The 27,310-nt window shown below is 51.2% G+C and overlaps 1 protein-coding gene across 2 annotated transcripts in view; it reads right to left on the minus strand.

Annotated features, from left to right (window-relative positions):
• Positions 1–27,310, minus strand: part of Kcnma1 (potassium calcium-activated channel subfamily M alpha 1) — a 702,402-nt gene that overhangs the window by 488,062 nt on the left and 187,030 nt on the right. For both annotated transcript variants that reach the window (XM_076834841.1, XM_076834840.1), the window contains exon 2: positions 4,991–5,152. In XM_076834841.1, the coding sequence (XP_076690956.1) occupies positions 4,991–5,152 (162 nt within the window). The remainder of the gene's footprint in view (positions 1–4,990; positions 5,153–27,310) is intronic.

The following is a 27,310-nucleotide window of genomic DNA, read 5'->3' on the forward strand; positions in this document are numbered from 1 at the left end:
TGTGATTCAGGAGGCCTAAACTATTCACTACAGAAAAAGTTACCAACAATAAACTCAAATATCTGTTGATTATTTGGTTTCTGAGTCTCCAAAGTACAAACTGCACTAAAGCCTACCCCATGTGTTTCTTGCCCTCTGTACCATCTCATTCTTAGAAAGGTTTTATTTGGTTCACAGAACTGTATAGAGCATGTAACCACATGCATGTAAATTTCAAATAGGAGTGTTAGGAAATCAGGGCAATACGGAGATGAGAGAAGAGACGGAGAAAACCAGGGGCAATGTGAATGCGCAGCACAAAAGCCCCAAAATGCCCTAACTTTTCCTTGGGCCACCAACTTGGCTCCCAGAAACTACCACAGGAAGAGACAGTCCCTATTCTAATTCAGAAGTTCACTGGATGTTCACCAAGAGGACCATGATGATCTCTGGTGCAAAGAACTATTTATTCTATGAGTGTTTGCACAAAATGCATCAGGTGAATTGTAATGAAGCAAGACCTCAACAACCTCCAAGCTGTTGGGAAGAACTCTGGTGACACTGACACATGGATTCAAAGTCTTCCATTGTGGGCCAACTCCATATCCTAAAGTGGAATTCCCCAGAAATTCTAAGACGTTCCAATGTTCCAAAATAAGCACATACTATCTTAAAGATGTCCATCAGTAACTGCTGGGGACTGGTTCCAGAAGCTCCTGTGGATACCCAACTCCACAGATGCTCAAGTACCTTGTTTAAATGGTATAGCACTTGCACATGACCCCCACACATCCACTCCACCCTGTATGCTTTCAATCATCCTAGGTTACATGGGATACATAATGCAATGCAAATGCTATGAAAAAAGTCACTCTACAGTATTATTTAGAAAATGACAACAGGAAAAAAGATAGTATACATTCTGTATAGATGCAGTTTTCTTCCTAAGGTTCTTGTTTTGTTTTGTTTTTTAATACTGGGGATTGAACTTAGGGGCACCTAACCTCTGAGCCACATCCACAGCCCTTTTTATATTTTATTTAGAGACAGGGTCTTGCTGAGTTTCTCTGGACCTCACTAAGTTGCTGAGGCTGGCTTTGAACTCGTGATCCTCCTGCTTCAGCCTCCCTAGCCTCTGGGATATACCACCACGCCTGGCCTTCCTCACTATTTTTCATACATGTCCGCTAAAATTCTTGGATATGAAACTTGTGGACATGGAGGGCCGATAGAACTTTTATTATCAGAAAACAAATATTCTGTAAATTAAAGAAAATAAAGGAAGCAGCACCCTTGATAGCCTGGTACTTCTTTGATGTAGAATCGGCGCCAAGACAAGATTCCATCCATCCCAGCCTAGCTGTTCCTGTGCGGCTAAGCTGGGGCCAGGGTGAGGCGAGGCACAGTGGCTATTCTGAGACCTGTAGCCCGGGAAGGGGGTGGGGGGGATTTCATCACTTTGTGATGAGGCTCCAGGTGCTGACTATAAAAAGCCCTCGTGAATGGCGATGATCATTTGTCATCTTTTAAATGGAGTGCCACAACTTTACATCTAGTTCAGCAACATGAGTAATCCCCAGCCTGGAGCCCTGATGCTCACTGCCTAGCACAAAGCCCGGTGCAGGTCTGAAGCCCACAATCATCCAATGACTGACATGCCTGTCTGAGAGACGCTGTGGATATTCTGGGGTTGTCCTGGCAAATTCTTCCCCAGCTGGGCCTCACCTACAATGTCCCAGCTCTCACCTGTGATAATCAGTCAGGTGAGAATAGGGGCCCAGACATTAGCACCGAGCTCCTGAGAGTGCGTCAAGGAAAAGACATTAAAAATTGAAAAGGAAAATTCTGAACAGCCAGGTGTCTCCTCTTGCTCTGGTCCCATCATTGCAGGGATAAACATTTGGACAGCTCAAGACAAACACAGCTTGGGGTTCCTAACAGGCAGCGCGGCTTCCTCTTGTGTGCCATGACTTTGGCATGAAGTGTGTTCTGTGTGCAAGCAAGGCCCTGCCTCCCCTACAGGCCTAGTCTCAGGCAGCTACCTCCGGGAACTCGAGATCCTGGTGGCTGTACGGCAGGCCTGCTCTGCTCCGAGGGCCCAGCAGCCCCAGCAGGACATTCTCAAGGGGACCTTCAGAAAGCATCTTCAGCTGGCATCTTGGGAAGCCATAGGCAAGGGAGCCAGGGCAGCTCTGCTTCTACATGCAAATGTTAAGAGGGTCAAGCCAAGTGGCCTGAGGACCCAGTTGGCACCACGGGGGTAACGTCAAAATGTCACAGCCCAAGCAACAGCTGGCAGTGGCTTGGCAAAGAAAAGGCACTACCTTCAGCTGAAGACACAGCAGGCTGGGAGTCTGGAGGCCCACCATCACCAGGCTGGCTCCGTCACCTTTGGCAAGTCAAGGGCCTTCCCATGCTTTGGTTTTCTCGGTTGTAAAAGAGAGATGGATTCCTGGGGAAGGCTGGCTTGCTTCCTTGTGAGGAGCCCCCGTAACCCAGCAGCAGGGCAGGAAATGCAGGATGAGTAAAATGACACAGCATGCCCCATCACAAGAGGCTCTCAAAGATGTGAGGGGTGGAACAGCGGTCACATCGAGGGGGCTGTGGGGTGTGCGTGGCACCAGGAATCCCACATGCACCACATCACCCCATCTGCAACTCGGTGTTGGGTAAGGCCTTGCCTCTCAGGAGCCACGGCCGTCCCCCTCCCTGCGCTCTCACTGACACAGGGCTCACTACCCTCACCTGTCCTAAGACCTCCAACTCTCGCCTTCTCCCTAGGTCTGCCCGTATCCACCTGCTGTCCATATAACAACCCCTCGCGGTACCTCTCCTCAAAATCTCCTCGTCTTTTATACCCAGCCCAAATTCTCCAGCTTGGCCTTCGAAGACCTGACAAGCTGTCTCGGGTCCACTTCCTGATCTTTCTTGCTCTCGAATGCCCTTGTGTTCGTGGCCCTGGGCCTCACAGGTGGGGTCCCTCCTCCCTGCAATGTGCCAGGCTCCCCTCTGCCCCCACAGCAGCTTGCTCACTCTGGAAGGATTTCCTCTCGTTTGACTTTCAGGATCCTAACTCTCCTCTCAAAGCTCCACTCCAGAGCTTTCCACCTCACTCAGTATTCTTCTCAGCTTCTGGACCCCCGAGAGTCCTTATTTTCGAGCTTTAAGGATCTGTTTTTTGGGATATTTTCTGGACCACCAAGTGTGTGCCTGGTTCATTTAACTCAGAGGCCTCCTCCCTGCCCGCTCCTACAGCCTCCCCGATACACGAGCACGCACACGCAGCCTGGACTCCACATCTGCCCCCATGCACTCTTTCGGCCATGGCCATGCACAGTGCAGTAGAATCAGGGTCATTCCCTGTTCCCACAGGACTGAGAAGACGCTTGACCCAGAGTCAGAACTCGGTACCTCTTGGCTCATGCTGATGAAGACAACGAGCACTAACTATGAGGGTCACATGGGAGGAGGTCGTGTCCCCCTGCACAACCAAGCCGCCTTCCCTTCTGTGTCTGCCATCGCCGTGTGTATTGAGGGCACTGCCACCATCTTGTGCCACGTGAATGTCAGACAGACTCCAACCCTGGTATCTCTCGAGCAAACTTCACTCACACACAGCCCAAAGGAGCCATGGAGCCTTCGCCCAGGAACCAGAAGGGAAGATGACGATGGCCACACAGCACAGCCAACAGGAAGCACCTGCACGTCCTCAATGGACACGCTCTCCCCTGGGCCTCCCCCTCTGTCTTCCTCCTGCAGTGATTGACCTCGCCGGCTTTTCTCTCCTGCTCCAAAACCCCGGCCTTGCACCTCTCCTCTGCCTGTCCCGTCCTCCGTGGGTCTCTATCAGCCATGACTTCACAGCCACAAACCTGACAGTGGCTCCCAGTTCCCAGGGAGGAACGTCCCCCAGGGAGGCCGTCTGGCCAGCCTTCTTTGGATTCCTGGAGCAGGGAGTTCAACATCTCCTCCAGAGGTCCGCGAGGGGTTTATCCCAAACACAACGCAGAACTCCCCCCAAGAAGGTTGAGTGAAAGTCTTGCCCCCTCGCTCCGTCCACAATCACCTCCTCCCTGAGACTCTACCGAGAACCACCGAGGTCAGAAGACCCATTTCCCAGCATTCCTGGCTGATCTTGGATCTCTGAGCCTCACTCTGGGCCCAGGAAGGACAGCCCCGCACCAAACAGCTTCTAGAGTCACAGTGAGAAGTCACCCCGAAGGCATCGTCCTTCTCAGGGAAACTCCCCCGACCCCAAGCAGACTCAAGAAAACCAGTGATCAGGGCAACCTCGGCCGGGAGGCCCCTGTTGACAGAGCCTGGGCCTGGCAGCGGTGGCCGCATCGTCCCTGAGTGCCCAGGTATTCTGTCACTCTAAACCTGTCCCACCCATGATCCTCCCCCGAAACCAGGGGCTCACGAGGCCAGTCAACAAAGCCGAGCTCTGTACAAGCAGATCAGAGAGAAGCAGGACTCCCTGCAGACGGGCCTCGGCCTCTTCGGCATCTAACTAAGGGCACGTGGGCAGTGCTCCAAGCACAGGGGCCGTAGACAGCTTCAGCATGACCATGACCGTGAGTGTCCACCACGGGCAGGATCCAGTTCACACAATGCCCAGTAAGACACTGCCCCCAGGGGCTCACTTCACGCCCAGCCATCAAAGGACAGCAGTGACGTCCCCAGAAGGCCACATACACACACACAGCACCCTGGACCCCAGGAGTAGAGGTCCCCCATAGGCACCTGGCATGGGTTTCTTGGCCCCGTTTTGTTCTAAGATGGTCCAGGTGTGTGTATATGTGTGCACGTGTGTGTGCGCCGGTGTGTACATCTCTCCTGCAAGCAGATAAACTTAAAAGTGTGCGCTCCAATGGGCTCCCAGCCCAGGCTCTGCAAATCCCTCCCAGGCCACCAGCTTAGCTGGAGGGGGCCCAGCAGGACACCAGTCTCACAAACAGAGCCATCAAGGGCACAGCGAGGCCTCCTGGCGTGGGGAGGCCGGGGGACTCACCAGGACTCTGCCGGTCAGCGTCTGGGCGGATATCATCACCCCGGCCCAGTCCTTCACGGAGGTCATCCAGCCGACCTCGGCTGCCACCGCCTCCTCTTTCTCGTCCACTGGCTTGAGAGTGCCATCAGCCTGGCTGGAGCCATTGTTAATCTTCTGGGCCTCCTGGCAACAGAGAGAAGGAGAGTTGAGACCTAGAGAACAACTGGATTTAAATACACCCCTTCCCACCAGGAATCGGAGCCCAAGGGTGGCCCCCGCTGAGGTGGGGAGGAGGGGTGGGCGAGCGCTTGGACTTTGTAACAGTCGGTTTTTAAAAAGACTTTTCTCAGCCAGGGCGCGGTGGTGCATGCCTGTAATCCCAGCAGCTCGGGAGGCTGAGACAGGAGGATCACAAGTTCAAAGCCAGCTTCAGCAACAGCGAGGCACTAAGCAGCTCAGTGAGACCCTGTCTCTAAATAAAATACAAAATAGGGCTGGGGATGTGGCTCAGTGGCTGAGTGCCCCTGAGTTCAATCCCTGGTACCCAAAAATAAATAAATAAAAGTTTTTCCTTTTAAAATACCTTTGCAAATGAGACATTATTCTCTGTCCATTTTAAAGAAAAAAGCCCCCAACTCAGGAGGAAAAGCAACCTGTCCAGGGTCCCAGGGCAGTGGGAGAGGGTGTGGTCAGTACACCATGGTGCTCACCTGCCCAGTCTTTGCACATCAGTACACTCACTTTCTTTTAAAGACATTCCCATCTCTTCCTCTCCATCTACGTGATTCAAAAGGGACTAATGGCCTCACAGTGGTTCAGTCAGTCCATTCTATTCTCCGGGTAACAGTGTCTGGGCCAGGGATGGTCATGTGACCCATGCTCACCCAATACAGCTCAAACCCGGAAAATTTGCTGGAGAGAGTAGAAAAAAAGCAATCCTTCTGTGAGAATAAAGCCCTTGTGGGAGGAAAGTAGAAGCTATAGGATATCAGTGTCATCACTTGAATACCTGGATCCAGCTAGGCCTGAAATCCATACCAGGCCTTTTTGGTTTAGGAGAGAATAAATTTCCCTTTACAGCTTAAAAAGTTCCTTAAGATAAAAAGGCTGACTTTATCAGATGACTGAACTCCACGTAGGGTTCTTGATTATACAAGTTTGCACACAATATGCTCTCTGCTGGAACACTTTTCTCCCATAAATTCTTGGGGCTTGCTCCCTCATCTCCTCAAGTGCTTATCTATCCCCTTCTCAGTGAAGTCTTTTCTGGCTACCTTTTTAAATTGCAAGTCTTTCCTTCTATGGCACTTTTCTGCTTGATTTTTCCACACAGCACTTAAAACCCCTAATTCACTCTACAATCCATTTACTCTTTCATTTACTGTCTGACCCCCACCCGCCACTGCTGTGGCCCCAGTGCCTAAAAGGGTCCCTGGCACAAAGTTGGTTCAATAAAGCACAAAGGAATGAGTGAAATGTGTATCAGCCCTTCATCAACTGTACGGCCTGGGCTGGGGCTGCCAGACTTAAAACAAAAAAACAGGGCATCCAGTTAAATTTGAATTTCAGATAAACAATAGTATTTTTAGTTTATAAGTATGTCCCAAATATTGCATGGGACATACTTGCACCAAACTTTAGTATTTATCAAATTTGCAAACGTAACTGGACGCACACTGAAACACCCACTGAGATTATGACTGCCATGATGATGTGTAAAAAGATGACAGCCAGCAAATTATATTCATCATTTAAAACCCTGGAGTTGATTTTCCAAAGCAAATCCTTGGGCCTTGAAATATGGGGAGTATCAGAGGCAGAGGTGAAAATCTTTGCATGGGAGGACCTGGGGCCAAGTGAGGCCAGGGGAGTGCAGAGGCCGGTGGGGAGGTGCTGAATGAGGCAGCCCTGAGCTCGGCCACAGCAGGCAGGAAGCTGCTCCTGATGGTGCTTCTCCCCTCTGGCCACCCTGGCTGGGGCAAGCTGGGGTTGGGAGAAGCTGCACAGAAGGCTGACATTTGCTTCCAAGTGTGTCAGGCCCCAAGGACTAGAACAATCCCAGCAGGAGCCTGGTAGGAGAGGTCACTGGATGGGCATCTTTGAAGGCCACCTGCTGACCGGTGTGGCACCAAGCCTCTCCTAGACCAGTCTTAGTGGCCTGTTAGGCCATGTCCCGGTCTGTGAGACTCAGCCCCGTGAGGCTGAACAGGTGGGTCTCCAGGGAGGAGGGAGGACCCGTCCATGGGCAGCCATAGTAACCAAAGGTGCAAACCCAGAGGGCAAATCTAGCTCTCGTGACTCTGTGGGACCTCCCCTGTAAGGGACAATCCTGCCCGCTCCACAGGCCCTGGGGTTAAACAGCACCCAACGGCACATAATACATGCTCAACCCATTGGTCCCACCACCCCTCCCCTGCTCACTCCTGGACACTGCAGAGGGGTGGCTGACCAGCTGGAGCTGGCACCTGGGGCCTGGGGAGGGCCTGTGAAACACAGGGTGCTGGCCACGCCGGAACTGTGCTTCTACCCAGGTCCCAGGCAGTGCCCATCCGCTGACCTGGGGGCCCCATTCGGGGAACCACGCCTGACCATCCCGGCAGTGCCCGAGGAGCCCAGCTGTCTCCTGGCCTTTTCCTTCCTCCGGGACCTCCTGCTTCATTCAGAACTGGACAGCTGGGGGGGAGAAGGCCCTCAGAGCAAGGCCTTGTGCTTTCCCCCGAGTAAGGCCCACCAGGGGTGTGTCTGAACTGCTTCCTGCTGCCACTGGGCACTGGAGGGCCAGCTCCCTGCTCCTGGACTCGGGCTCCATGGCCACCTCTGGGGGAGGGAACTCCAGGAACAGCCCAGAAGGCGGGAGGCCCGACGCATCGATAATCCCCGGCGCGGGAGGCGTGTGGCAGATTGTGCAATTTTGCGCGATTTTGCAGCCCTCTCACCTATTGTTTTACAAGGCATTCATTATTTTAATTACTTTATGGTAGGCAAGGAAAACAGACTGAAGGGAGATAATGCCCTTGTTATTATTTGCTTACACTAGATGTTTCGAGCTTAATTACTACGTGGGGGAGCCAGGATGGGGGAGGTGCCATGGGGAGATCTGGGGAGCAGAACCAAGGCCCTGCCAGCGGCCAGTACCCAGCTAGAGGCCTCCCCACCACAGATCTACTCTGCCCTAAGCACCTGCAGCAAGTGTCATGACCCCATGCGGGCAGAGGCCTGGAAGGATAAAGTGGTCCGGCTGGGGACATACAGGAGAGAGGAGGGTGCTGGGGCAGAGCCCGTTAGAATGTAATGGCCACCATTTATCAAGCCAGAACAGGGCACCAACAATTAGTTGTTTCCTGTGCATTTCCTCATGTAAACCTTATAATAATTCCACAGGCAGGTGAAGGCAAGCTATCCCCATTTTACAGATAACTGAAGGAGACAGAATAGAGCCCGAGAGCTACAGCTGGAGGCAGGAATCCCATTCTGCTCTGTCACTGACCATCTGGGTCCCCTGGCTCTCACTGTGTAAAATGGGGAGACGCACACCACTCCCAGGGAGGCGCTGGGAATTTTTCTTTTTTCTTTTTTTTTTTTTCAATAACAGGGACTGAACCCAGGGATGCTTAACCACTGAGCCACATCCCCAGCCCTATTTATTTTTCATTTTGAGTCAGGGTCTTACTGATTGCTTAGGGCCTCGATAAATTGCTGATGAGGCTGGATTTGAACTTGCGATCCCCCTACCTCAGTCTCCTGAGCCTCTGGGATTACAGGCGATCGCCTCCACTGGGAATGTCAAAGGAGGTAGGTGGTGTACAGTGCACGCACAGGGCTCCACATGAAGTAGCTATAGCCACAGCAACATGGCACCTGGTTGGAACGGGTGCTTCCTGGGGTGGCCTGTTGACCCCACGTCAGCTGGGGCTCTGGGTGGGACACTGAGTGAACCCTTACTAACCGGAAGACCAGCCCCCTAGGAGGACCTCTGAGCATGGGCAGACAGACTGCTCCAGTGTCAGCCAGGAAACCACCCTGTGTGCGGGTCCACGGGTGTGCACGTGTGTGAGAGCATATGAGAGAGAAAGACCTGCTGGCCACATGCCCCAGCTGCCCCAGTCTCAAGAGGACAGCCACCAGATCCTTAGAAATAGGTGAAAGGGCGCTTTGGGGGTAGGGAGAAGAAAATAGAGGGAGTGAACAGTAGAGAAAAAACATGAAGGTTTGGGGCAGTGGTGCAGGCAGGCAGGGGACTAGGCCAGAATGCAAAGACCACGCTGGAGCCTTCACCAGAGCCCCCAGTCCCAGCCTGGGAGGACTCTGAGAAAGGAGCTCAGCAAGCTGAGAGGACCCTCTGCAGCCGTCACTCAGCTGCTGCCCCCACCCTGCCCTTCCCTGCAGAGTTTGCAAAAGCAAGCTGCAGCTGCCTCCTGGACCCCAATCCAGGCTCAGTGCCCAGAACAGAGGCAGGAGAGGTTCACAGTGAGGTGCAGGCACAGGAGGCCGGGGACACTGACCAGCAGAGGGGCCTAGTCCTTACATAGCCTTCTCCCCATTCCTCTTGGCAGTGCACCCCACAAGGACTGCCTGTTGACATGCCCACAGAGGGCATCCCCTCTCCTAGATCGCCTGTGGCCAAGGGCCTGACAGGATCCCAGGCACTTGGTACTCACCATCCTGACCACCCAGCCCTTAGGTATTTGGGCATTTCTACCTGAATCTCAAGATCAAAGACCAAAGCTTGAGAAGGGACCTCAGGATGCCACCCTCCCCTGACCGCACAGATGAGAAATCAGCCTGAAGGGGAAGTCACAAGCCCGGGCCACCCAGGCCAGCTACACATAACCCCTTCCCCATGGCTGACTCCATCTCTTATCTCTTGGTACTTCCTCCAACATGATTGCTCCAAATCTAGCCAAGCGACCCCGTCACTCCCAAGCAGTGTCCTGTGCCATCCCAGCTCGCAACCTGGGGCTCACGTGTTCCCAAGATGCTCCAGAGTTGACCTGGCACTGGGTTCGGGGGGGTCACAGCAGGGAGCTACTACTGCACTTGTCTCCAAAGGGCCCAGTTCTCCCCACAGTGCCCGCTGCCCTGGCCCGGCACAGGACAGCAAAGTCCTGCTTGAATCCTAGGACTTCACAGCCCCCACCCTCAGATCTTGGCTGTCTGTCTCTCTTCCTCCCCAAATCGGACCTAGTGTACTAGGAATTTCAGAGCTTTGATATGGCAGAAAGAGCTCTGAAATCAAAGGGAAACAAGTCCAAGGCCAGCTTCTCTTGGTGGGCGGGGGCAAGTCGTTCCATTTCTTCAGATGCCCACATTCTCCTCTGTATATAGGGATGAGTCCTCCCTGTTCACCTGCATGAAACTCAAGAGCCCCCATCAGGCTACTTAAAGCACAGCACTTTCCAAAAACACCAGCTGCTTTGCCAAGGGAGGGCCAAGAAGCCACTCATCCCAAGGTCAGAGGCCTTACGGAGCTTGGGGCTCAGCACTTGGATCCCCAGGCACCAGGCAGCTGCACCTCATAGGACGGACCCAGGGATCTCTGGCACCCCAACAGGATGCTCACTGCTTTGCCCTGCCAGGAGGCCCCAAAGCTGCACCCACCTTCCCTGTGGGTGTGACCTCCTGCCACACCTCTTCTCACCTCATCTGGCTTACTCCTCCCCCTCTGTCACACTCGCAGGACACCTGTTGCTAATCCAGATGCCAAGGTCACACAGGTGCCACACCTGCTGAGTGACTGCATCAGGGATGAGGAAGAGACAGCAGGGACAGTTTGGAGTGGGGTTCCCCGGAGTCCCCTCCTGCTGATTGCTGAGGGCTACCTGGAAGTAAAACTCAAGTGTGTCTGGGTTTAATGACACCTCAGTTCTATGGACACGGATCAGCTCCTCATCCAAGATCTGGGCAGTTGTTCAGGCAATGGCCATCTGGGAGGGAGAAGCCTTTATTTATTTATTTATTTATTTTCTTTTTCTTCATTGTTTTTTGTTTGTTGCAATACTGGGTTGAACCCAGAGCGTCCAGCATGCTACGCAAGCACTCTACCACTGAGGCACATCCCCAGTCCTTTTAAAAATTTTATTTTGAGACAAGGCCTCTCTAAGTTGCCTGGGCTGGTTTCTAAACTTGCGATCCTCCTGACTCAGTCTCCCTAGTAGCTGGGATTACAGGCGTGCACCCCCTCACCTGGTGGGAGAAAACTTTTAAAACACAGGCCACACTGGGTCACTACTATGTCCTATACCCTCCTGCGGCTTCCCTCCCACTCGGAGGACCACACAGTCCTCTCATAGCCCACCCTCCTGATCTGTCCCACTCCTGCCTGTCCTCAACTCACCACTCCAGCCTCAGGGGCCTCCTGGAGCAGCCAGAACATTCCAGGCCCACCCTGGACAATCTCCAGGCTGTTTGCACTGGCCACTCCCTGGGCCCCAGGTGTCCACATGGCTGCTCCCTTGGCCCCTGTTCAAACCCTCATTTTATCTGTGAGCCCTTCCCTGATCCCCTGTTGGAAGTGACGCCTGCCGAATCTGGACCACTCCCTCACCAGGTCCTCTTCCTCTCCAGAGCAACCCCACCACCATCTGGAAGCCTACACACCTTACTTAATCTTTTATTCATTTATTTTTCCTTCATTATTGAAACACCATGAGCTCACAGAGAGTACTTGATACATTTTGGTGGGAAGGAGGCGGGAGGAGAGCTGCAGCCAATGGGGAGCCAATTTTAGGCATGCACAAAATCAAGATAGTATAATAAGAAGAACAATGGCTCCCATTTCTTAGCATAACCCTGTAAGGAGGTGCCAATGCCCTCGTTTGACAGATGGTGAGTTAAGCAGCTGGCTGAAGAAGACAGCTGAAATTTAAATCCAGCTGTCGGATGCCACAAAGGGATGAGGGAGTACCTGCCCTGCCACCCTCCCAGGGGCAGAGTGAGGAGAATATGGGATGCATGGGAGGATTACTGACTGGTGCCAAGTACCCAGGAAAAGTCTATCGTCAGTGTGAACACTCACTTCACCCCACTTCTGGTACTGTGTGTACTGCAGCGACCCTTCTTTAAGGTCCCTGTGCCTTCAGAGGGCAGCTAAATCAAGGACAGAGGTACATGGTTCCTTTCTCTGTCCAGAACCATGAATCATCCCTCAAGGAGCAGAGTGTGGAATTGGAAATGAAGGTGTCCAAGCTGACAGGTTGCAAAGCCCCTGGCTAAGAGCTGAGGTTCTCTATGCAGAAGCCACCGGAGGAGAAGACGTGGCTTCCTCCTCTCCCTTCGCACCCTCACAGGGCTTAACACCTGCTGCTCTGCCCAGTGGTCCGGGCACCGGGCGGCTTCCTGAGGCAGTCTTGGCTGAGCCCTGCCTGCAGGCTCTGAGGCACCCAAGTTGGGGCTGGGGATCTGAAAGGGATCCAGGCTGGCAGGAAACCACCTCTCCTCTTCCCTCTGGGACCAGAGAAGAAGATCTCCCATGCTGGATCCTCTGCCCAGGACCCTGGCACCCTGGCATATACCCAGGAGGCTCCATCCCAGAAGGCTGTAGGAGAAGGAAGGAACTCCCATAAGTTCTCTCCCTGTATCTCACAGTCCCAATTTGTCCTCAAATTTTCCAGATTGACATCAGACAGCCATTGGTCACAAGCATGCATCGACAGGCTCTGTTCTGAGTTATTCACATCCCCTGGACCTCCCTGCCTCCACCCACTGGCCACTCCCCTGCCTTGCCTTGCCTCTCCCGTGGTCAAAGATGAACCTGCATCGAGCACACAGCTGCCCTCAGCTGGGTGCAAAGCAGAACGTGCCCTCTCGCCAGAGGGATGGTGGCAGGGTGAAGGGTTCTGGACCTGAAATTAGAAGGCCCACATTCCAGACTGTGTGGCCTCAGCCAGTGACTGACCTCTCTGAGCAGAGTCCCCATATGGGAAACAAGAGACAGCAGTGAGGTCAATCACAGCTTTCTATTCCAGGGAGCCCAGCCTCCTGCAAGGTGCCCAAAAGGATCACGACAGGAGGGCAGCAGAAGCAAGGCCCAGCCTTGGAGAAAACGAAAACTTCTGCCTACAGCAGTTTCCCTACTAAGGGTTGAAGTTATGCTGCATCTGGGTGAAGGGATTTCCTGGGAGAAAAAGGTTGAAATTCCTTGAGTAAAAACCTATAGTCCTATTTTAGCTTTATTTCAGGATGGTGCTTATTGCATTCTATAGCACAGTTGGGCCTAAGAAGACCCACAATTACATGAACTTCAACACCTTATAGTCACCCAGGGCTTCTAAGCCCCTGTCCTGGTCCCCTTGCCTCAGGTTTTCTGGGCCTAGATGCTGGGGAAGGGTCTTCCAGACACCTGCATCTCTGACAAACAGATGAAGGGGAGACCCCCCCCCCCCCAGCAGCCTCTTTCACCTCCTGGGTGGGCGGCCAGCTGTGGGCATTCTCCCAGGTACCAATAATCCTGCATATTAGGGGATTAGGCAGATTACCTAAAGCCGCTCAAGCAAATAAAGCAAAATGTGGGCCCAGCCAGCTGGGATTTCCAGCTGAGAGTTCTGTGAATGGAAGGGAAGAAGGAGGTAGTCACTGGGAGATTCCAGGACAGGAAAATAGGGCACAGGGGGACTCAGGTTCCTCTCTGAGCTGGAGGGTGCAGATGGCAGAGTTCCTCTGTGCCCTTGGGGAGATCCACCATCCAGCCTCTTCCTGTCTGCTCAGAGCTTCCTGTGCATGTGCTGGCTTCCCTTTGCAGCCCCAGGACTTGCATCAGCAGGGAACTCAGACATGGATATAGGATGAACTCATCCAGCAAACACTCTGCTTGCTAGCTATGGGCCACATCTCTAGGGATGGGGACACTGTCCACAGATTCAGACCACAGGAGCTTACAAAGGAGCTCAGACAAAGCCCACTGCTCTGGATGAGTGTACCCGGTATCTCTGCTGCTCCTGAGCAGCTTCGTCATGACAAGTGTCTCCAGCCACCGCATACCAGGTGCACTGGGCAGCTTCTTTCTTAGAAGCACACGTGTGCTCTGTGTGAACAACTATACTACAAAAGTCTTTGTGGTATAAAAAGGTGACAATGGAGAAAGGCCAGGTGACCTTTAACAAGTCCGCAGCATCTCTGTGCCTCCAGTTTCCTTGTCTCAGAATCGGAGAAGCTGTATTGAGGCTCCCTGGGGCTCTGTCCACCTCTGAATTGGCCTGACCTTGAGGCATGGATTCTGAATCCCTCCCTGTGCACTCACGTGGATCAGCTCTGTGACCTGGGCAATCAGCCAGATGCCATTTCCCTTGCTGGGGAAATGTTAGGGGAAGGTAGGCATCCTTCTGGCTCTTCTGAGAGTCATCTCTAAGGTGCTCTGCAGTCTGCTGAGGACCCAGGGCAGGGCTGGTCCTCAGGAAGTCCTTGATTCCCTCCTGCATCTAGGGACCACCTTGACTATTGAGTCCTTCTACATCAATTCATTTAATCCTCATAAGGAGCCAATATAGTAGGAATGCATCAGGCTGGGGAAGGTGGGGTAATTTTCCAAGTTTATACCCTTCTCTTCAATGGACAGTTGAAATTTAAATCGGATCTATTCTTGGTCTAAACAGAGGCCATGATTTTCTTTCTATTCTATGCTGCCTCAGATAGGCATGATGCACAGAAGAAGAGCCAGGTTGTCTTATAAAATACTGTTTGTGCCTGGTACAGTGGTGCATGCCTATAATCCCAGCAGCTCAGGAGGCTGAGGCAGGAGGATTGCAAGTTCAAAGCCAGCCTCAGCAAAAGTGAGGCTCTAAGCAACTGAGACCCTGTCTCTAAATAAAATACAAAATAGGGCTTGATCTGGGGCTCAGTGGCCGAGTACCCCTGAGTTTAATCTCTAATACTCCCCCCCCCAAAAAAGTACTATTTGTTACTATGTAACTGAAACAGTCCATCCTATGGCTTCTAAACAATAAAAAAAGTCTGTAATATAGTCACCTAAATTGGATTATAGTCAACCATGAATAGAAAGAAAGTTGGAGAAATGGCCTAGGAGAGAAGGTTCCATTGTGGAAATAGAGTGACCCATTAGATATCAGACGTTTCCCAAGGGCCACATGGGCTGCTTAAAATTAACAAGTCAGTTCCCAAACTTTCAGGGCAAATGCCTACATCTTGGTCAATACATCTCATTTGCAAAATAATCACCTCCTCTTTCAGTTAGCTAATGAGATGGGAAAACATGAGTGACAATCCAGAGTCACTTTCAGAGACTTAGACTTGGCTCAGCAGAGACCTCAGCCATAACTCCTCAGCCAGGTGCCCAAGGCCAGGTCCAGGAAAGTCAGTTATCCTGCAGGGATGGGGAGGCAACCCACCTTGCATCAGAAGAATGACTTAAAAAGGCCCAGACAAGAAGCCATCAAAGAGATCTGGCTGGAAAACAAAAATCACATTCATTTTCCAGCTGAGGAATGAGTCAAACTCATACGAGGCAAGACTGAGGCAGAGCCAGAAGTTCAGAAGGATTAAAAAGGGATAGGATACTTGAAATGCCTTGTGTCATCTCAAGGAATACTGTTAATAATATTGTGAGTTAGCACTACTATCCCCATTTTAAAGAAAAGCAACTGAGGCATGAGGCTCTCTGCAGGTCTGTGGCTAGCGCGGTGGCATTACAAATCCCACAGAGGCCCCGGGAAGGCCACACAGCAGGGTGTCCTGTTCAGGGACTCACACAACCCCTTCCAAAACAATAAAAAAATTTTAATGACATAAATCACAGAGTCACAGAATCACAGAAGTCAGGGATGCAACAGGCCTTAAAACATCCCTTTAGAAAGGAGAAGCCACGTATCACAGGAGGATGGGGACACTTTCAAAGAAGAACAAGCTGTTCATAAAAGAGACAGCCATGGAGTCCCCTAGGGATGAGAGAGATGGCATGAAGAAGTGTGGGAAAGCCATGCAAGTCTGAATGTGCCTAATGTGACTCCTGACCACCCCTTACCTTAGCCGTGACATCATGGGCAAGTCACCCCAGTCCCCTCCTAGCCTCAGTTTCCTCACTGACAAAATAGGCTTAAAAATACCTTCCTCACATGGTACCTATGAGAATCAATCGTGATGATATTTAAAAAAAAATCATGATGAGGGACCCTATACACATCCGCCACTGTTACTAGTTCAATACCAGACAAGGCAATGACCTTGGGCAACGCCCTGCCCACCAGGATGCTGGAACCCACATTCTGCAGATAGCAAACCTGATCTCTGTCCGCTTTGTCAAAGGAGTGGCCAAATTTGGTTTCTAGGCAAAACAGACTGTGGTATGGATCTCTGAGAGCCACAGGAAGGCCCAAACCCACATGTTCACGAGGAAAGCAGAAATCTCTGCCCCACGGTCAAGTTAACTTCCATGACCTAAGTTAATGGGGAGAAAAGACAAAAGAAGGATGTGAGCGTGGCTGGAGGACAACCCTGTGTGTGACTGAAAGACGGAGCAGGGGTGCTGGAGGGAGTCGCTCATCCGGGCTTTGAGGCCTCAGCTCCTCCATGGCTCCTGCTTTCTCCCAGCTCCTGAAAAGCAGCCCTAGGACAGATGGCGAGAGGCAGGGCAAGGGGACAGGGAGAGAGGGAGGAGGGCTCAAGTCCTCCTAGGGGGGACGTGGAGGATGGGGCCTCCCTCTCCACAGCAGAGAGCCCTGCAGGTGTCCTCGCAGGTCCTCTGTGGCTTCCCGGGACCCAAATGGTCATGAGGCAGAGCTGCTCCAGGGTGGAGTCTGCACAATGGAGAGCCTGGGGTGAGCCGGTGAGAGACCGCGACATTCTCTCCCAGGAAGAACTGTCCTTTTCTTTGACATTACGTCGTCACTCCTTTGTTGGGTATTAACATGCCCTTTGAATGAAATGACAATGATGGCTGAGTTGGCATTTGACAGTTTCTTTTTTATGTCCTTGCTTGTCAAAATAAAAAGCTGGCAGCCCTGTGATACGCTCTCTGTTTTTTAAAGTTTAATTGACTGTCCCAGGAAAAGTCCAGAGAACACTCACCTCATCCAAATGCCGCCCTTGACAGATGGGAAAGGTAAGGACCCCAGACACCACCCTCATCCTGGCCATGTCCCCTACACGGAGCCCCCACTGGGTCTGTCACATCAGCCAGGGCCAGGGATGCAGGCCCCCAGGGCTCCAAGAGTTGGCAAATACCAGCCCACGGGCAGGGGAAAGGGACACCCTTGTAGAGCTCAGGGCCATGCCAAAGGGCCCTGAATTCCTGGCATCTAATGCCCTCTCGATCACTACTCAGGAAATGTGCAGAGCTCAAATAACATCCCTGAAAAGAATGCCACTCTCCCCGTGGCCCCAAGCCATCATTCAGGGGGCAACTGGGGGGAAAAACTTCAGCAGCAGACAATAAGTCAGATGAACGGCTTGCGGTTGCATATTATCCTCCAAGTCAACAGACAGAAGCTACGTGGAGAAAAAGATGAGCAACTCATGAACAACCTAATTCCCAGCCACAGCCCCAAACCAGACAGAACACTTCCACCTCCTCCCCCGGCTATGCTGGTCACGGCTCTTGCCCTCCATCACATGAGTGTGTGTTCAGAGCCCAGGACAGGGCCTGGCGCACAGTAGGCACGGTTGGCAACACCCCTCCATCGTGTGTTGAATGACTGAATAAACCCTGCTGTATGTTCTGTGTTTTCACTCTTTGCTCATATTCTCTGGAATCTCCAAGTCCTGCCAAAGCCACGCTGTCCAAAAAACAGGTCTCAAGGTGCTCAAGGTCTGGTCTTCAAGAGCTCCAGCCCGGCCCCACCTGCTGCCCTCCTAGCTCCCTGCTGGCAGACTCTACTATCAGACTCCCCAGACCTGACTCAGTCCTCCTGACCTCCAGACCTCTGTGCTGGCCATTCACTCTCCTTGAGATGCCCTCTGCATCTTGGGATGCACCATCTTCATCCTCCCTGGTCGAATACAAGGGATCTGGTAAAGTCATCCCCCTGGGCCACATCCACCACAACTCCATGTCTTACCTCTGTACCCAAATCCGCTCCCTGTCTCAGCACCAGACAGACAGGGGCTGGATGCCTTGGTAGTCTTTTTATACATGCATGTCATATCAGCCTCATTAGCCGGGAAGTTTCTCGAGGGAGAGGCCTAATCCTTTCATACCCAAAGTGTCTGGCATACAGCAATGTGATTAATAGATATGCACCAACTGAGTGAGTTAAAATCCTGCTCACAGGCACTAGAAAAGCAAATGCCATCCCCAGAGGTGAACATCTGGTTAAGCCAGGCCACTCTGCACAACTGGCGGCCTGACCCGGGGCCTGGCTCCGCAGATGCTCTTTCTGGGCAGCTACGTTTTCAAATACAAACCCCAACTCCCGAGCAAGATCAGATGTCATGGGGCTTCTGAGAGGCACACGCCTGACCAGACACGTCAGTCAAAGAAAGATGAATGTTCTTGTTTACAAAAGGAATCATTTGGTTCCAGGAAAATTTCCACCATGATTTAGGACCTAATCCAGTATGCGCCTATAGACCTCACCGACTGAACATTTTTTCTGCCTCTTCCATTTGCTGAACTTGGATGGAGTTTGGCTTCAGGACAGAAGAGCTGTCGTAATTAGCTGGCTGCACTGCCCTCCTTGACGTGTAACATGACCTCCATCTGGGAAACCAAGGCCTAGCAAGACAGGACCTCGGGAGGCAGAAAAACGGCAGGTTACTGGACATAGAGAGGCAGTCAGGACCCTCTGCTCCAAAACAATGCAGCCCAGGCAGCAGGAGGCCGGAGCTCAGACCTTCAAAGTCTCCAGAGCTTCTGTTTCTTGGACCCTCTTGGCTGAGTTCAGAAAGCTCAGCTGCCTGTGCTCCGGGATCCCACACATCCCAGCTTGGATCTCAGTTTCCAACAGAGCAGACCAACTAAGAGTGTCCTGACCAGCTGCTGACGGGGAATCAAAACACTAACTTAACAGCCAGGGCTGAGGACAGGGGTCTCCATTGTCGTGGGGTTCAGAAGGCTCCTTTTCCTTTTCCTTCTGAATCACTGATGGGAGTAAGGAAAGGCAATCATTCCAGCCACGCAAAACCCCGGCTCCCTCCTTGGTACCAAGCCCATCAATCATCCCCACTGGCCCAGGATCTCCCTACCCTAGCTGTGGGGAAGAGACTGGGCAGCTGTGAGAACCTCCTTTCTCTAAGAAGGCTTTTCCAAAATTATATCAGGTTTCCTTCTACCCCAGCCTGTCAGCGGGGGACTCTTGCCTAACATGGTTGAAGAATGTCTTAGAAACTGGTGTGATTCAGCCTGGCCTCCGATGAGGTTTTCCACCCAGACAGAGCTGACCAGGAGTCTGCAGACATTCGCTCGCGACACCCTGAGCACCCACGCCCTTCCCCAGGCTCCAGACCTCAGTCAGGAGCACACACTTGACAAAGGGCAGGTCTAGTGCTCAGATGAAGTCAGACAGAGGACAGGAGCCAACAGGAAACCAAAGGTCTTGCCCACATGCTCGCACATACAGGGCTTCCTCTGCCCGGCATCTCTGCCCCATTATTTTCTGAATTTGCAAATCTGGTTGCAACGCTCCTGGTATAAATAATTGAAGAGCTACTGGTAGAAGTGATTCGATAATTGCATCTTGAAAAGCATGCGCACGCACACGCGCGCGCACACACACACACACACACACACACACACACACACCTTTCTCCTGGAAGAGAGGGCGAGACTTCAGCCTCCTCTAGCCATGGGAGTTGTTTCCCTCTCATTCCTACACACACCATCCTCCTTCTACAAATACAGACGAACCAGAGGGCAGCCCAGAAAATTGCAAAACTGTCTGAAACCTGAATGTCTAGGTTACTAATGAATTATTACTGAACCGCTGGCTCTGCCACGTTCCCGGCTGAAGACCTGCAGTCTCCCCTGGATAAAGAGAAACCCATCTCCCTCTCTCAGTGCTCAGTTTGCTGTGCTGCAGTGAGCCCCGCAGGTGGGCACGGGGGTGACACAGCCCAGGAGGACAGCTGCAATGAGAGGGGAACTCTGTAGGACGGGGGCCCTGTCTGAGCCCGGTGGACATCACCTGAGCCAGCACTCTGAAAGTCCCACGTTTCCATAACAACTGCCCAACCCTGGTGCTGGAAGGAGGCTCCTGTGTGGGCAGCTCAGGAAAAAAAGTCAGATTGCTGCCTGAGCCCCAAGTCTCTTTTTCTTCTGCAGCTGGTTCCATGGCTGGGCAGAGAGAGTTATTACTAAGATTTCTTATTTTCAAAGGTGAGAAGGCAGATAGGAGGAAGCTTCTGGAAGCAACATGAATACAATCCTTTCATGGTATCCCCACCAGACTGGTTCCCCCTACCACACCCTGGATATCAAAACCCACAGACGCTCAGGTCCTGCGAGGGTTTTTTCTCCCAAAGGTTCACAAGTGGGACGCTTGGTCCTCAGTGCGGCTGTGTCGAAGTGGGGGACCTTTAAGAGGTGGGGCCTAGTGTAAGATGGTTAGGTCACAGGGGACCTGCCCTTGGAAGGAACTGAAGCTGGTCTTTGAGGTGAGTGAGTTCTCACAAAAGTGAAATATGCTAAAGGAGCAAGCCTGGCCCTGGATCCTTTGCTGGCTTCCTGTCTCACTGTGTGATCTCCCCTTGTAGGAGAGCTTGCTGCCCTGTACTGTTGGGGAGTCCTCATCAGAACTGAGCAGATGCTGGCACCATAGTCTTGAATCTCCAGAATGGTGAGCTCAATAAACCTCTTTTCCTTATAAAGCACCCAGCCTCAGATATTTTGTTATAAAACAGAAATGGACTACTCACACTATAATTTGAATCATCTTTAGATTACTTATAATATACAATGCAAACACCATGTAAAAAATTGTTATACAGTACAATATATGAAATAAAGACAAGAAAAAAAAATCTGTGTATGTTTTGTACAGCTGCCAGGTTTTCTTCAAATATTTCCTATCTGTGATTCACTGAACCCGCAAAAAAGGAGGACTGACTATATTCTATTTTTTGCCCCATTTGTTAAATGACATAGATTTTTCTCATAGTTATTAATTTTGTACTTTTAAAATATTATTTTTTGTGTATCTGTTTCATTTCACTATTTTAAAGACTTTAAAAAAATTAATTGGTTAAACTGCTCTTCAGGGCCCCTTCCCCATGACCAGGATTTATTAAGTTCCTTCTGGCGCAAGATGGAAGGCTCAGACTGCAATAAACCCTGTGTCACAGCCCTGGAGAGCAGGACCAAGAACAGGCAAACCTCAGTAACAGGCGTGGGCCCCGGGCATGGCCAGGGCCAGGACACCAGCCAGGAGGAAACTGGAGAGGTCAAAGGCGATGAGAACTAGTCATAGATCAATAGACGAGAAAGCCCAGGGGACTTCCCCGGACGAGAGTTTGTTACTGGCTCGAGTTAAGGGCAAAGTCTATAAGCGGGGACCCGGGGAGGAGGAGGTGATTCATGGACTGTACCTGCCGTGCCAGGTTGTGGAAAGAGGCAGGCTGGGCCCTGGCCGACCCACTCCTGGGGGTTACACAGAGCCTCATCCCAGCTTGAATTAAGCTGTCTGGATCACATTTCCAAACCATGTACGGGAACCCCAGGACCAGCTCTCCACCTCCCTCCCCAGGCCCAGGGCGCCCCCAGCCCTCTCCTAACCCTCCATTCCTGGTCACAAGTCCATCATTTGGCTCCTGTTGGATGAATTACTGTCCTCTCCTTTCCAAGTCTAAAACATTGCCTGAAATAGTCACCTCCGCCAGGAAGCCTCTCCAGATCACTGCCTGAGAATCAGTGTCTCCCAAGGGAGTTTGACTCAGTCCTCTCTGAGTACATTCCCTCCTCAGTTATCAGCCCTTGTCATATCTAAGTCCTGTGGCTGTCTCCACCATCCCCTAGCTGAACCCTGAGATCAGGCTCAGGACTTAGTAATTCTTATATTTCATAGACTCTCACACAAGGTCTATGGATACATAGTAGGTGCGCAATGAGCCAAGGATGCTTATTAGGGAATCAGTGTCAAGGGCACAGATCAGTGTGGAGGGATGCCCAGGACCCAATGGGGGAAGGGCACGCAGCACAAGGAGGCTTCAAAGTTCAAATCCACCCCACCTCCTGTCCCCCGTTGGCTACTGAGCTCCATAATCATTTGCACCTGTTCACACTCACTCCAGTCCCCTACTCTTCCTCTACAACAAAACCAGAGAAACCGTACAAAGTTTACATCATCTCAGTGGCTTGGGAGGCTGAGGCAGGAGGATCGCAAGTTCAAAGCCAGCCTCAGCAACTTAATGAGTCTCTAAACAACTTAGCAAGACCCTGACCCAAAATAAAAAATAAAAAGGGCTGGGGATGTGGCTCAGTGATGAGTGTCCCGAGGCTCAATCCCTAGTAAACAAGAAAGTTGAGATCAATCATATGACCCCCATGTTTGCAGTCTTCAGTGACTCCCCACTGCCCCTAGGTTTAAGTTCGAAATCCTCAGCAAGAGCTGCAGAGATGCTCCGGCATGACTGGCCTTCCCGGCCTCACTTTCCTATGCTCTGGCTACACTGGTACTCGCTTCTACCCCTTCCCGGAGGGTCCTCCTGTTGGGCTCAGAGATTTGTGTGTACCATTTCCTTGGCCGGTAACAACCTTCTCCACCCAGCCTTATTCCAGACTTTCTACGCATCCTTAAGATCTTTTCTAGGAGGACTATTCTAGCTCAATCTCTACCACCGGGGTGACTGCTGCCGCCACCATCAGTCAATAAGCCCTTCCAGTCATACGGTCCTTCCCCTCCGCTTCATACTGCTCAAGCCATTGCAAATACATGGCCAATGCCTACATTAGTCAGCTTTCACTACTGTGAAAAAATACCTGAGACAATCAACTTAAAAGAAGGAAATGGTTTATTTGGGTTCATGGTCTCCGAGGTGTCAGTCCATGGTCACTTGGTCCTGTTTCTTTGGGTCTGCAGTGGCACAGTACATCATGATGGGAGCCAGGGCAGGGGAGCTTGTCCACTTCATGGTGGCCAGGAAGCAGAGAGACAGGAAGAAGGACCAGGGTCTCAGTGTTCCCTTCCAGGGGACACTCTCAATGACCTGACTTCCTTCTACTAGGTCCTACTTCATTAGAGGTTTTTGTCACCTGCTACAAGTGCCACAGGCTGGGGGCCAAGTCTTCAACGCATGAGCAGTAGGGACATTTAAGATCCAAACGATAGAAGTGCCTCTGCACCTCATTAGACCAGGGTCAGCAAACTGCTTCTGCAAAGGGCCACAGAGTAAATATTTTAGGGTCTCTCTTGCAACAACTCAACTCTGTCACTGTGGCGCAAAATGGCCATAGCCAATATATGAGTGTGCAAATTAGTGTGCTTGTGTTCCAATAAAATTTTACTTATGGACACCAAGACTTGAATTTCATATAATCTTCACTCTTTGTGAAATATCCCTCACTTAAAATTCTTTTCAAGTCACTATTTAAAAAACCGTTCTTAGTTCACGCACCATACATACAGGGCAGGAGGGACATGGCTCTTGGCCTACCGTTTGCCATCTCCTGCGCTGGACTGTTAGTTTCAGAGAGACAGAAGAAGTGTCTTATTTACTTATGTCATTCCCCAGTACAGTGTCAGATTCCTACAAGGTGATTCATTAAAAATTCACTGAATGTCATGACATGTGGACTGGCCCAGCGCTTCCCAGTGTGCCTTCTGCAGAGCGTCAGTCCAATGGGGTACTGCAGATGAAACAGTTCTCTTCTCAGCACAAATGCAGTTTAGAAAGGCTACAAGCCCCCTTTCCAGAAGGGCTGAGCCTGTAGTGCTTAAGCAGATCCAAAGCTTGGGGAGATTCTTATCACAAGAAAATAATTTGACTTGGACCAACACAGTGTGGCCCAAACTCATCTGACTAAAGAATTTTCTGCTGTAACCCAAAGCATCCATCAGGATCCAGGGACAGCCTTATTGAAAAGTGTCACAGTGAAGACAAAAAGCAAGAATTTAGAAGAATGTTCTCAGACTGCAGTGTGCCTCAGAACCACCTGGAGGGCTTGCTAAAATAGAGATCATTGGTCCTCACCCCAGAGTTTCAGATTCAGTAGGTCTGGGTGAAGCCTAAGAATGTGTAACCTCAAAAGTTTGCAGCCAATACTGATGCTTCTGGCTTGGGGACACCCTTTTGGGAGACATTGATCTGAAAGAAAGGGCTTTCAAGGCCTAAATTCTCTTCCTGGGGTTTCCTCCTCCTTCCAAGGAACTGATTCTAGGAGAACACAAACTTGTGCATTTCCCCTCATCACAGAAGAAACCGGATCTATGCTCCCAGCGCTCACTTCTGTAATGGATTGTATGTCCCCCACACACACCGAAAAAAAGATATGCTTCAGTTTAACCCCCAGTGCCCACTAGTGTGTCCTTACGTGGAAAGAGGGTCTTTGTAGGGGTAATCAAGTTCAGGACACTAGAGGAAGACGAGTCCTTAGGCCAGTATAACTGGTGTCCTTATAAGAGAAGGAAAGAGCCAGGCGTGGTCACTGAGGCAGGAGGATCAGGAATTCAACACCGACCTCAGCAACTTAGCAAGCCCTAAGCAATGCAGTGAGACCCTGTCTCTAAATAAAATGTAAAAAGGGCTGGGAATGTGGCTCAGTGGGTAAGCACCCCTGGGTTCAATCCCCAGTACGAGAGAGAGAGAGAGAGAGACAGACAGACAGGCATATGGTGCAGGTGAGCATGTGAAGACGCAGACACAGGGAGAAGACCATGTGGCCACAGGGACAGAGACTGGAATGATACAGCTGGAAGCTAAGGAACTCCCAAGACGGCTGGCCACTAGCCAAAGCACAGGAGAGCCAAGGAAAGGTTTCTCTGGGAGCATGGCCCTGCAGACACCTGGACCTCAGACTTCTGGCCCCCAGCATCGTGACACAACACATTCCCCTTGTTTTCAGACTTCTAGTTGGTAATGCTTTGCTACAGCAACTCTAAGCAATGCTCCGGCCTGAGGACTGAGGCAAGGCTCTGGCCAGGGCCTCATCCTTGCTGGTGACCGGATCAGGGGAGCAAGGGGACATAGCTCTCTGGATGCCCCATCAACTGCCAGCTGGGGAGTGTCGGGGTCTCTCCTTGGAAATTAGATGATCTAATTAGCATGACGTTTTGTAGGATTCAGGCCCTGAGGCTGCTTCTGGCAAAATGCATGTGATTATTTTTGAGTCCAAAAGGAAAAAAAGAGAGAAGTCAATGAATAAATTAAGGCAACTTGGCTTTTCCCCATCCTGGGCCTCACAGGTGCTATTTCTCACTGGGACACACTCACAAGGGGCTTCCCAGTGACAAAGAAATGACTTCCCCTCCTCTGGGTCTGAGCTATAAATGCCTTCTGTAATCAACATGGACCCGCTAAGCAGTAGATATTTTCACAGCCTGAGCACCCTGGCTTTAGTCATAAATTATACCCCTCTCCTTTTGGAAAAAAAAATAAGGGGTATAATTTTTATTCTCCAAAGAGACTCAGGCAGACAGAGTTATCGGCCTGATACCTTAGGAAGGAGCCAAAAGAGAATATGGACACAGCTTGTCATTGTTGATGGAGAGGAAGGGGACCCCGGGGGTTGGGGACTCAGTATTCTCAAGATCTGAGACCAACGAAGGACAAATCAGAAGCAAATCAATGCCTCGCTGCCTCTCCAACCCAGGCCAACCCAGGCCGGCTGCTCATTCCGTCTGCGAGAACCTGAAACCCTTCACGTGTTCCCTGGGTGGGTTTGTTTCTGCAGCAGTGGGTCAGTGCCATCTCCCACCCCAAAGCCCTTGGGAAATGAATGGAGGGTCTGATTCTTGGCAATGGCTACAGCACAGACACTCCCTAGAAGCTGAGCGTTTCTTCCCCCATCCCTCCCAAGGCTGGCATTTAATTTCAAATGTCCCGTTGTCGATCCAGAAACAGCATGTGAGTCTCAGGCCCAGAGAGGGGACCTGCAGAATACTAACATCTCAGCCTCCAGCCAGACAGGAGAATGCAGGGAGCCCAGGGAACTGCACGCTGTCATAAAGAATCAGTCCCAGGCTTGCAGATGGTCCTTGTTTTGTGTGTTTGTTTTCATGTTAAAAGCTAATTTGCTGTGCAAACTGAGGGAGGGTAGTAAAGTCTTTGAAAGCTCAGGTTTCTGAACTACAAGATAGAAATAATTATAAATGCCTTACCATAGGTTGGTAAGTCTTTTGAGGGATGGTGGATGTGTCTGACACTTCACTACTAGCATCAAATACCATGTGCCACATGTGAGTCTAAGTAAGGCAATGTGTTAACCCTTCCCAACATTTCTAATATTTCCTCATTCTGCAGATGAGGACTTGGAGGCTCAGAGAGGTCAATGGACCTGCCTTGATCACACAGTAAGCGGCCAAGCTCAGAAAGGCTGGCTCTGGAATGTCCCAATCGGGAGGGTGGGGCTGGGATTAGGAAAAACCCACATTCATTCATTCATTAAACAATTCACCTGTGCACCTCCCAAAGACAGAGGGCTCAGAGAAGGTTCTCAGACAAAAACATACAGCTTATCCCTGCAGGAGCTGAAGATCTAAGGGGGTAAATAAGACAGTGCCTGAAGCTAAATAAAGGTAGAATATTACAGCAGAGAGGAAAACAGTGTGGCAGAGGACCTGTTAAATGGCAGGAGACAGTCTTTGTGGAACAGGCAGATTTAATGAGGGAGGTGATATTTCTGCAAGCCTTGAAGGATGGGTAGGGTTTGACAGACGCACACGGCTCAGTCTAAATTAGGGGTCCTTGTTCCTCTCATAGCAACACATTCATTTCCTTCATCACACTCGAGGTAGCTTGAATTCCATAGCTATCTGCAGGTTTATTTGCTTAATGCTGGTATCCCCGGCCAGCCCCAGAGCCCAGGGCGAGACAGTGGGCTCCTGTGTTTGCTACTAAGCAACCGCCTGGCTTTGGACCTAGACCAGAGCGAGCACACAGTGGGGATCTGTTAAACGAATGATGAATGAGGAGGTAAGTATTGGATGGCTGGGGACTCAGTTCCAGAAGGAGCAAATGTTATATGCAAACACTCTGCCAGATCCTGGCTACCTTCACCCAAGTTTTTACACGAGAAGCTGTTCCCCATCACGCAGATGCCCCTCCAAGCCCTACAGCACTCAGATTTAGGCTCCTGAGCCTGGTGTGTCCTTGACTAGACCAGACCCTCCACGTGGCCTGCAGCCCTGCCTTCTCCTTCACGTTTGTCCATAGTGAGATCTGGACACAATCGGGGCGCAGCTGAAGTCTGACCACCCTTAGCTGAAAGGCCCCGCCTTCCTGCTGTTGCTGATTTCCATCGTTCAA

Source organism: Callospermophilus lateralis, chromosome 15 (assembly GCF_048772815.1).
Source record: "Callospermophilus lateralis isolate mCalLat2 chromosome 15, mCalLat2.hap1, whole genome shotgun sequence".
Taxonomy (NCBI): domain Eukaryota; kingdom Metazoa; phylum Chordata; class Mammalia; order Rodentia; family Sciuridae; genus Callospermophilus; species Callospermophilus lateralis.